General features: G+C 34.7%; 1 protein-coding gene across 2 annotated transcripts; it reads right to left on the bottom strand.

Moving 5' to 3' along the window:
* Positions 1-2,695: 2,695 nt before the first annotated feature.
* On the bottom strand, positions 2,696-11,490 carry LOC127856163 (galactosylceramide sulfotransferase-like). Of its 2 annotated transcripts, XM_052392193.1 has the most exons (4): positions 11,315-11,490; positions 8,005-8,969; positions 7,606-7,764; positions 2,696-4,104 (listed from the first exon to the last, which is right to left on the bottom strand). In XM_052392193.1, exons 3-4 carry the CDS (start codon positions 7,620-7,622, stop codon positions 2,958-2,960), a joined length of 1,164 nt encoding a protein of 387 aa, XP_052248153.1. In that variant the 5' UTR covers positions 7,623-7,764; positions 8,005-8,969; positions 11,315-11,490; the 3' UTR covers positions 2,696-2,957. The 2 variants fall into 2 exon arrangements, with proteins under 2 accessions (XP_052248153.1, XP_052248152.1); XM_052392192.1 differs by having other exon boundaries at positions 7,606-8,969.
* Between the last annotated feature and the right edge of the window lie 1,049 nt (positions 11,491-12,539).

Raw genomic sequence — 12,539 nt, forward strand, 5'->3', positions numbered from 1 at the left:
TGGTATGTACGGAAGGTACAGACAGTTTAATAGCCAGTGGCTGATAAGTTGGTCAGTGGTATGCACGGAGGGTACATACAGTTTAATAGCCTGTGACTTATGAGTTGGTCAGTGGTATATACGTAGGGTACAAAAAGTTTAATAGCCTGTGACTAATGAGTTGGTCAGTGGTATGTATGGAGGGTACAGACAGTTTAATAGTCTGTGACTAATGAGTTGGTCAGTGGTATGTACGGAAGGTACAGACAGTTTTATAGCCTGGGGCTAATGAGTTGGTCAGTGGTATGTACGGAGTGTACAGACAGTTTAAAAGCCTGTAACTAAAAAGTTGGTCAGTGGTATGTACGGAAGGTACAGACAGTTTAATAGCATGTGGCTTATGAGTTTGTCAGTGGTATGTACGGAGGATACAGACAGTTTAATAGCCTGTGGCTAATGAGTTGGTCAGTGGTATTTTCGGATAGTACAGATAGTTTAATAGTCAGTGGCTAATAAATTGGTCAGTGGTATGTACGGATAGTACTGACAGTTTAATTGTCTTTGGCTTATGAGTTGGTCAGTGGTATTTACGGATAGTACAAACAGTTTAATAGTCTGTGGCTAATGAGTTGGTAAGTTGTATGTACGGATAGTTCAGACAGTGTAATAGCCTGTTGCTAATGAGTTGGTCAGTGGTATGTACGGAGAGTACAGACCATTTAATGGCCTGTGACTTATAAGTTTGTCAGTGATATATACGGATAGAACAGAAAGTTTAATAGCCTGTGGCTAATGAGTTGGTCAGTGGTATGTACGGAGAGTACAGACCATTTAATGGCCTGTGACTAATAAGTTTGTCAGTGATATATACGGATAGAACAGACAGTTTAATAGTCTGTGGCTAATGAGTTGGTCAGTGGTATGTACGGAGAGTACAGACCATTTAATGGCCTGTGACTAATAAGTTTGTCAGTGATATATACGGATAGAACAGACAGTTTAATAGCCTGGGACTAATGAGTTGATCAGTGGTATGTGCGGAGGGTAACGACAGTTAAATAGCCTGGGGCAAATGAGTTGGTAAGTGGTATGTACGGAAGGTACAGACAGTTTAATAACTTGTGGCTAATGAGTTGGTTAGTGGTATGTATGGAGGGTACGGACAGTTTAATAGCCTGTGGCTAATGCGTTGGTCAGTGTTATGTATGGAGGGTACAGACAGTTTAATAGCCTGTGGCTAATGAGTTTGTCAGTTGTATGTACGTAGGGTACAGACAGTTTAATAGCCTGGGACTAATGAGTTGGTAAGTGGTATGTAAGGAGGGTACAGATAGTTTAATAGCCTGGGGCTGATGAGTTGGTAAGTGGTATGTGTGGAAGGTACAGACAGTTTAATAGCCTGTTTCTTATGAGTTTGTCAGTGGTATGTACGGAGGGTACAGACAGTTTAATAGCCTGGGGCTAATGAGTTGGTAAGTAGTATGTACGGAGGGTACAGACAGTTTAATAGTCTGTGGCTAATGAGTTAGTCAGTGGTGTGTACGGAAGGTACAGACAGTTTAATTGTCTGTGGCTAATGAGTTAGTCAGTGGTATGTACGGAGGATACAGACAGTTTAATAGCCTGTGGCTAATGAGTTGGTCAGTGGTATGTTCCTACGTGTTTCAGTTCGACAAGTTCTAGAACCAGCTTACAAAAAGGTTCAAGTGTAGAAGTTACGTGGTGTCAACTATGAATTTTTTAAATTAATAAAATGTTTATTGTTCCACATGTTCCTTTTTGTTAACACGACGATCTTTCCTATATATCAAATTTTGCACGACCGGTATCATCGTTCACATAAAGTTCTCTTTCAATTAATGCAGTCAACAAAATAATTATGATTTCGCAACTTCTAAGAAATTAAAATTGCCCATATGCAAGCATCGTTGGAGTTTCGGGATAAAAATTTCCACAAAAGCCCCGTACTTTAATTAACGCACCCTAAACATTCATCTTCAACGTAATCCCCAATGAAATGCACCAAAATTTTGCTGACACACATAGTCAACAGAAAATAATCATGAAAGCATGGGTGCGATCGCTAAATCGCTTTTAAAACCGAAGAGAAAAGGAAGAGAAAGGGAACACTTTAGGAATAGGCACTACTTTCTATTTCATGCCATTAACCTCGTATCGAACCACCGCGCAGTTTTGACTGATTTAAATCATATATCACATCGAACCAACTCGCAGAAATTCGATTGGGTCCGACCATGGCTTGCATCGAACCACCAGGACGATCTAATTAATGTAACTCTATTTGGATCTCGCGTTTTCCAGACTTCATTCGAACAGCATTGAAATGATTGTGTAATTTTAACGTGTCGATTTATGCACATTGTAGTCATGTCGCGCAAGTATATGACATTGTTTATGTATTGTTTATGTGCCCTTTCATATGCATTTAACGCAACAACATAGAATGTGTTGCAATTTATCTTTACAATGTTTCATACGAAAATTACAGTTGGAATAAAAATAATTGTTTATTTTTTTGCAAACGAGATTGATCAATATAGCTCTAGGTCATTGTAGTTTGTATTGTGTCCCGGGTTCGATTTCAACTCTACGAGTCTTCTAAAGAACTTCCCTAAAGACACAGCGTGCTGTTTCTATCCAGGATAGACCTAAGGCTTAAGATGCAATCGAGCTAAAATAAAGTATTGAAAAGACATTGAATTTAGATTTTTTTACACATTAATTTTACCGTGGTGCAAAATCAACGCTTAGTCATCATGAGAAAAACATTAAAGTTGTTCTCATAATTTGCACATTACTGAAGCATTTTTGCTAATTAACTCACAGTATAATAGTAATATACTAACAAAGCAGTATACACAGCGTACATAGTGATGGAAATATTTGATTAAATGATAAACTGTATAAATATGAATTTTAGAGTTCATATACTCATTAATATCAACTTATATCACTTGTCAACTTGTCTTGTACGAGTATTGGTCCGAGTTTATATATTTCACCCAATCTTCTTCTTCCCAGTATATTTTACGGCACAGTTCCTTGTCCACGAGGATTTCCGGGGACCACTCACTAGCTCGTAAGGTTACGGTGTCCGTGATATTAGGGTACACTTTGCAGAAATCGTCCATTTCTTCTCGAATTTCTTTGAAATAGAGAACTTCTGCGAAGAAATCATCACCAGCATTTGAGATTTGCCGCCAAAGTTTCTGATAGAAAAAGTCATAGATTGCGTAATCAGCGAAAGCGTACTTCCGGTATAACCGACGGTCATGTGCACGTGGGATCGTTAATTTTCGGTCCCATCCGCGTGTATGAAACCATCGGTAGAGAATATCCGAAACTTTCCAATTCAACAACCTTTTCATTAACACAATAGATTCGTCAAAGTATTCTGCTATAATCACTAGATGGAATTCTTTGTTCAGTTTCTTGACGTAGTCGGACATTGCAGTTATATTCCGCTTCATAATGACGTCATCTGGAGTGCCAAATTCGGCAGCTTGTCGATTGTTTATCCATGACTTTCGCGGATTTGGTGCCACTTCATATTTCATCGGGTCTTTGAGGTAAAGTTGAATGGGATCTTCGCTGGAAATATTGTACACGTAGTTCGGTGCCATATAGTTCATACTGGACTTAAACTGTAAATACGGTTCTCGAATAATACCAATATATACGGTATCATTATGCAAATAGCTTTCAAAAGCCTTCCGATTATAAATCACATGACTAGTTGTGATGTCATAGGGTTTGTCGAGCGGATTTCTCAGCTGGCGGTCTATGATTGTTTCGGAGGAACTTACAATATTTAGCCATGTTGGTCGCAAAAAATTGAGTTTACGCTCAGTCCCAAACCGAAAAAATATAGATGTAGCAGTACCACTGGCCGCTTTATGTACTTTCAGAAAAGCAATATGGCGGACTTCTCGTTCGTCAGAGAATATTCGCACACCGCCGAGAAGCGGGAGTATGTCGGGACAGGTGTGCGTTCTTTGGTGAATTAAAGCGTCCCTTTTGTTGAGGGATAATTGTTTGGAAATATGCATAAACTGTACAGTCGTGACCAAAATGAGCACTAGGCCTCCTGCGAACAGCAGCCATCTGAAAAATTAACATAACGTTTACATTTGTGGATCATATATATGGAATATTACAATACTGTGATAGTGTGGATGCATTGTAATACAAACATCGATACTAGTTCAATTACTCAATATGCCCTTAAAAAAAATTCCTTTATTAATTTATTATTATTTAAAACCATAACAAATAACCACTTATTATGTGTAAAGTTAACGATGTTTTTAGTAGCATGATGATAAGATTTGACCAAATGTTAGTATTTAGTTATTCACATATTAGTGCAAGTTTCCTCAATGTTACGGAAACAGTGAATAGTAATAGCAAATACGGTTTCTGGTATATGCATGACGTATACGTTATGTTTGGTGGTCGGAAACAACAGCGCTATGTATATAATACATTGAATAACTCCTTCGTTCGAATTTGGTCTGATCTGTTTTAACCCCTCCCTTAAACCAGATAAGTAGTGGTCACTTAAAGTACGAATATGCTATAGAAAAAAAAAACGTTTGCAAAATTCCGATGCTTTATATATAGATTGTGAAGCCAAACAGGACGTCCCATCGGTATAATGTAAATATTTGAGGCGCGCTCTTTGAAAAGGGGGTTTAATGCGTAAAGTGTCGTCCCAAATTAGCCTATGCAATCCGCAGAACTATGTGCATGCACAACCCTGTTGATATATAACCTCAAATATAAATGTATGACAGAAGTTAAAGGAAACGTGAAGGTTTATATTTCAAATTGCAATAATTGTTTTAGACATAGTTTTAGTAGTCTAAGATATTGTTTTATTGTAGCATCGGTCATTGTAGGCTTGCAAGGTAGGTCATGTTCATATACATTTTAATAATTGATCGAACAGACGGCTGTTTTATTAACTCTTAAGTTTGGCTGCTTAATTGCGAAAATGGGTCCTACACCGAATGCGGCCAGGGTAGCTACAGAACAGCCTGTGCAGAAGCGCAGTCTTGTTAGGAGCTATCCTGTCGGCTCTAGACTCACGCAAGATTTCAATGGTCTCGGTAGCGAACAGAACGCATATGCCATTAGAAGCATTTTCGCATGACGCGGTTCATTTTATTTAAATAACACGTTTCGAAAAATGTAGTATGTCCGGTTTTGCTTACACTCAGTTTTTTTGCATAACATTTGCTACCGATACAACCGATACTATGAGCTAACATCATCATACTTATGTACAGTTAATTAATGCTTAATTATGTTGTCTTCTTGTTAAATGCGCTTTCTTATATTTATTTTATATATGTTATACGTGCATTGCATTTCATTGTGTTTTACTTATAAAAAAATAACAATAAAGCTCTTCAACTAAATATCAAGAAAAATGTATGCCACCAAAATTTAGTAGTATAATAAACAGATAAAAGGATATAAATGTTGTTAGTCAGCTATCCCTGATTTTTGTGTAATACTAGTGCAGTTTTTTATTGAAAAAAAAAACAACAATTGATGCATTTAAACGGCTTACACTATCAATGTAGACGACACGAGTTTTTATGACAAACTTGTGTTTTCGAACTCCACACTTTACCACATGCTGATCAACATCGAACTCCACACTTTACCACATGCTGATCAACATTTGCTTAAAAAACTTTTTATCATGTCGTTACTCTCCAAACAACCAGTGCCTAAATATAACGGAATAATGTAGTAAAAGTAGTGAAGGTTACAATTCATATATAAAACGACATAATACTCTCCAATGTGAATATTTGCCGCTTTTTTAAATAAAAAATACAATTACTCGCCATCTTAACTACACAGACACAATGCAACGTTTACCATCACCCATTTGCAGGAGGATTTTACATAATAGATCTTATAAAACGTTGGGCAAATATTTGTCGAATGTTGACATACATTAGTTATTATTACCATAAAGGCTTAATATATATCAAGAAATAGCAAAGTGACGACCAGAATTTAATATCAGACAAAGGTTTTGAAAGTTTTCCTTCTTTCAAGTTTAATTAGTCCATAAAATAAATCAAAACCCAACTGTGGCTCCGCCCGACTATAAAATTGTTTGCAGACGATTTGCATTTATAACTATATTTGAACCCATTACAGCGGTTTAATGGGACGCGTCTGTTTAGCCATCTGCATTAATGTGACCATAAATCTAAATACCGTGCTGAAATAATAAATGTATGCAGATTTCTTAACACATTGGATTATTGTCAATCAGTCATTTAAACTTTACTTCATTTACATATCAACGTGATAATTCGCCTTCAACTGTCTTCAAACACACCGCTCGTTTATGAATCTTTAGGCCAACATATCGGATATTTTGTTTTACGAGATATTTTCTTTAAAATGGTTTCGTGTGATGTGTTCGTGAGATGACATTTATAAAATCAATTTGTAAAAAAAAACAACGATCGACACAATTATCATCATAGTTTTAAAAGCATTGTCTTTTTTAACGAACTATATTTTTAACATTAAAGACAAGCTAGTTTAAAATAACAAAACAACTGTGTTTGAAACTCTTTACACAAGTATTCGAACATAAATAGCTATACTGTTATTGATACTACTCTCATAACATTTAAATGACCTTACCTGTATTTAGCTATGAATAATATGCAAAATCGTCTGGGAGATTATAAATAAAATTCACAATAATACAATGTTTACTTGTTTGGAGAAAACCTAAGGCAAAAGATTCCCATAAAACAAAAATATACAAAACGTTGGCCTATTTAATCTCTTTTCGCTCTAATAAAACCACTGCCACTGGGTGAAGAATGATAACAACTCATGAGTTACCATAAAGAGAAATCCTTCAAACAGTGATATCGCTTCACGGGTTAGTTTAAATCTCAAGTGCACTTAATTGAAATCCTACGTTGCATAAAGGAATTTTTCCGTTACGGTGTTAACGTTACATTATACACTATCATACACATTTATAATTCATTTTTAAGGGATATCATAACAAAAGCAACAAATACTATATTTATTTTTCGTATTTATATTAACATGAAAAGGTAACATACGCAATTACTGAATGCGCGAAAAAAAGGCTTAGCGAAAAATTGCAAAAACACTGGTTAGTCCCCAATATTGTGATTTTACCGTTCCGATCGGTGACCAAAGCTTGAATAATTAGTTATCTGTACCTTCTAATTTCATATATTGTCTTAAGCTTTGTATTCAATGTGTAATTTTCCTTATATAAATGACTAGCGGACAACAATTGCCGTCCCTTAAATGTTTATTTAGTTTCATATTCTTTAAAACTTGCATAAATAAAGTTGCGACGTAGGCAGCAGCCATTATTTGTTTACCTCGTGTTGGTCCAGCTAACTATAGGTGACCGGGTTGACCTGCCTGCTTAAAGTGGGAGCACCGCCTCAAACTCAAGTTATGTTTCAAAAGACAATGTACGATTGGTTGTTTATTTGCCTTGCCTATTGTTATTGTATTCATACAAACAATAGACGTATGTATGGTAACGAAATATAAGCTCCTGCTTATCCTTACCTTATGTTCCATTTCATTTCCAATCTAGCTGTGTTTCGCTTGTGAAGATTATTAGAAGTTCCAAATTTCAGATTCTAGAATCAACTCCACCGCTTCGTATCTTAACGTCAGATCTTGTTTGCTTGTATGTGGCCTTTCAATGATACACCTTCTTCACATCTGAATTTGTTCGGACAAAATTGTGTTTCATAGCCTTCAACGTACCACACAGAAAAATTCGTCATAAATCAAAGATCACGGCATTGTTCCGTATGGTATTTTATTATCCACGAGATAGTAAATATTACAGTCAGCATTGCAACAATCCCTGACACAATCTATATAAATCTTGTTGCTCTTAAATTCGACAATAAATTCCTGCTAACCATGTTCATGTGAAACAGTTTAAAATGTACGTACCTGTGCTCGAATAATGTTGGTTTTTATCGGAAAATCCAAACTTTCAGCAAGTAATATTGTTAAGGTTTATTTCTTTCTGTTTAAGGCGATCTATTTATCCATTTTAATGCTTTTTCAAAACTCCTATGCAATTAAATTTAACACATGGAGCGATAACTTTGTAAAGCACTCTTTCTCTCAAATGACCACCACTTCACCAAAAGTTTCCGCACATTCAATTGCACTAAATTTGTCAATCTGATCTGTTTGTTTTAATGGGTCACGGTATCTAAGACAATCATTATGTTAACAGAACAGAGCCTTTAGCCCTGATTTTAGTTTATATCATAAATATACGAAACACCACGGAAACCTGATAAAACTTTTACAAGTTATCTTTGGAATACTTCGAGTGTGACTGCCAAATGAATATATAAAAAGTGGTTTACCATGCAGAACAAATCCCACATGCAAATTTTAAATATCGAAACTACTTGCTGTTAAGAACTTTTGAAAATCTTCAATGAAACGTGCCAAATATTCTGGTAATTCCGTTACTCGCACACATTGCCGTTAACTTGATAGCAACAACGCATAATTTGAAAACGCATTGAGTTATACATTAATCATACACGTGTTATGCGTTTTGTTCTCAACAATTTCAAATTTGCATGTTATGAGTTTTGCTGTTCTCCAAGATGGCAGTAGTATTTCTTTCAGAAATTAATATTTCTTATATATTTGTTTGATTAACCAGCGGTAATTATGTTTCAAGATCCCTCTTCATTGGCCTATTGGTTATTGCTCATTATCGTACAGTGGTAATCATCAGCGCGTAAAGTCATGTGGCCTTTATAAGCGTTATATGTTTTATACTACGCGGTGTTCAATATCTTCGTACTTGTTTCTTGTCTACGAAACATTTGAGTTTGGGTTTTTCACTTCTGAATGTGCATAATACTGTACACCGCCATGGCTGTTTGTCTCTGAAAAAGCACACAAAAAATAATGATAGAAATGTTAAAATGACGTTATTTTCAGTAAAGATCTAATCATAATTATGGTAAATTAATAACTGTCTCACGCAACAAACAAACATCAAGAAGATACCAATGTAATATATTGCTACAATTATTTGAACGATTCTACGGGTGCCAAAAGATGCGTAAGTGTTTAAAAACGTGAATATGCGAAAGCGGTACACGTAAAAACTTATTTACTTCAAACCCACTTAACAGTTTTTTGTTACGTGCGTAGAATTATGCCGTCGTACTTTAGACACTTCAGATGACTAGATACATGTAGCAGCGCATTGTCAATGACTATTGTAAAGACGAAAAAAGCGTTGATCCTATCTATAATGTCATGCCAGTACTTCGAAAAAAAAAACTCTTCAAAATAGTTAACCGTAAATCAAATAACTACAGTCCGGATACCTTTGGTACAGAGCGCAGAATATTTTAAAAAACAAATTCTAGTTTAACACCAGAGACATTGGTTTAAAATAATTTATTTTGATTGCTTCTAATAAAAGCAATTAATTATGTTTTCATTGTCCTGCTTTGTGCATAATACACATAGTTTTAAATTACAGAAAAAACTAATGCGTAATTACTTTACTTACCGTAATTGAGTAAATCGATTAAAATACTACTTAAGCCAAGAATCAATGCTCTAGCGTCAAAATGAAAATTTACTTATAACTAATAACCTTTTTGTCTTTCAAAAGCATGTACTGAAACAAAATTTTTAAATTATCGAATATACGTGTCGTGCTATGAAAAAACGGGGCTTAATGCATGTGCGTATGGTCTCGTCCTATATTATCATGATCAGTCTGCGCAGGATTATCTGAAATTCCAAATAGTATGGATTTTCGTTCAGAAGAGACTGTACGCATATTCAATAACCGCGGTTGCCCCAGAGATCTGTTCAAATGCATACTAATACTGATACATTTGTATTAACACAAAACCAGTCCAACTAAGAGTGAATCTTATTAAAAAAACAAAGAACTAACTTCTTTTTAATGTATGGGCATGCATTACAATATCAATCGAACTTAGGAGACACAGTTATGTCAAACAATTGCAAATTATTCAACACGTCAAACACGTATAATTAAATTATAAATTACGAAATCATCTATATTGCCTTGTTTTATAAAACTATCCGCCCTGAATAAGAATTTTCCTCGCGTTAATAAATACATTATTTGCATTTTGCATAGGTGCATTAAATCGCCACTGTTTTGTTAGAACGCTTAAAAATATTTTAGCAATTATAATAGTAAACATTAGCAGTATTTATCATCGTTCATCCTATTATATAGTCCACACAAAAAGGTATGTATGCAACGGATTGCTGAAATTTAATTGAATTGTTCCATCGCTTGAACATTAAATGGATAGTTCTATTTCTATTTCTGCTTTCCAATATTTGAATGTTGTGTCTCTTATAAAATAACAACTTCAAAACTATGTAAGGTATTTAATATCGACGTTTAAAGCTGATTGGTGAATAAATTAAAAATTAACCGTAAGTTTTGTGTGTGCATCATGAAAAAGACTTGTTTATGTGCAAGCAATAACCTGGTTCCTAGTTTAGTCAAATCAACGTAACCACACATTAATCGCGTTAAATTCAATATAAGGTCCATACATGTATTGCTACTGTTGACACTGATTTACATTTAAAGCCCATTAACTCTCAAGATACATTTAATAAGATACAAAATGCTTTGTGTGTATTTTTTTGCGGCAAAAAATATTCATCACATGCTCATGTACCAAGTATAAGTTCGTGTGTCGTACGAATCGATATCGGAAATTAAAATGGAATATATTTTGACACAAAAAAACGAGCATTTCGTATGTATTTAAAATATGTTATCATACAACATCTAGCGTTGAAATTTTGGCTATTGGTATAAGGAACACTGCTTTTTAATGGGTTAACTTTATTTACGAAATGTTGTGTAAAATATTCTTTGATTTTGAGTATTTGTTACTGTAAGCATTCAATATAAAGTTTTACCATCTTTTAAACATTAAACATGTATTTAATTTAAAGAAAGATATTGTTGTTGATCCTTGCAACGTCAATATGGCGTGTAAAATAAAACGAAAACTTATTGTGTTTATACGTTCAAATACGTAGTAATCAAGAAGTATAAAAAACCACAAATGTATCAATAGCAGAGGCATTGTGTTTATTTATTCTACATTAAAACACAATACCCATATGCAGTTTTAACAACCTATATTATAATCGTTAAAAATAAATTACCACTTTATTATTGATGAACACATAAGAAAACAATTAGACAAACCGTGGTAGAAAATTTCGTAGATAAATTTAACAAATCCTAAACAATATGTCAACACTTGTATAGAAGCACATGGTCCTGGTTAATGACACTAAATCACACATCGCACTAGTTTAGCCCCATCTTTCTCGACCGCGGGATTGTTCTTGTTATCATAGGAACAAGATAACGCTTGCTAAATGTCGTGACTTGAGTCACAGGCAGTGGATGGGCGTAGCATATATATAGGTCATTATGTTATCTATCCGAAAGTAGCCTGGGTCAATTTATTTAAGATAGTTAAATCTTAGCTGCTTTGGTTTACAGAGTAAACAAATTGTGGTTGAACAAGTGTTAAACTGAAACAGACGGTTCTGTTTGACCTAAAACTGAATAGTGTGAACTCACTATTATTTTTGGGCCATTTTTATGTATCTTAATCTATACTGGGGGACGTGTGGTTTTTGCCCTGTCTGTTTGTTGGTTTGTTTGTTGGTTTGTTGGTTTGTTTTCGTCAAACTTTAACATTTGCCATAACTTTTGCAATATTGAAGATAGCAACTTGATATTTGGCATGCATTTGTATCTCATGGAGCTGCACATTTTGAGTGGTGAAGTCAAGGTCATTCTTCAAGGTCAAAGTTAAAATATCGGACGGGGGGACATAGTGTTTTTACACACACACATCTTGTTTTTCTTTCAAATTGTTGGTTGATCGAATTTAACAGAAACACATCGGCACATGACCGCCAAAAATTCTTCATCGATTTTCCAAACTTAGAAATCCACAAAATTAATTTTCCGCGAAAATCACTTTTTAACCATGAAATTTTAAGAACACGAAATAAACTGATTTCGCAGTATTTACTATGTGAGTTCTCTGCGGACAGAAATTAAAAACACAAAAAACAAATGTATCCTGGTATGATGAAACAAAAAACAATAACGAACTATTAGTATACTTTCAAAATTCGCAACTATAGTTGTGTTTTTTTTCAGGGTCTATTAGCCAAGTAAATTGTCAGATCCTCTATAAGTTATACGTAAAAGTTTGTCGTGGTATAAATATATAATATTATGCGCTTCGTTCTGAGCAAAGTAAATGTATTCGTCAAAAGCTTTTTCAGTCAATCTGTGGGTCCGTTCGGCTAAAAGTTTGTCTACTTCATCTGTATCGCTTTAACTACGTGTACTTGAACAAGTATGAAACGCTTCAACGGTCGCCTTTATATATTGTTTTCAAACAATT

The sequence above is a fragment of the Dreissena polymorpha genome, chromosome 13 (assembly GCF_020536995.1).
Source record: "Dreissena polymorpha isolate Duluth1 chromosome 13, UMN_Dpol_1.0, whole genome shotgun sequence".
In the NCBI taxonomy this organism is placed as follows: Eukaryota; Metazoa; Mollusca; class Bivalvia; order Myida; family Dreissenidae; genus Dreissena; species Dreissena polymorpha.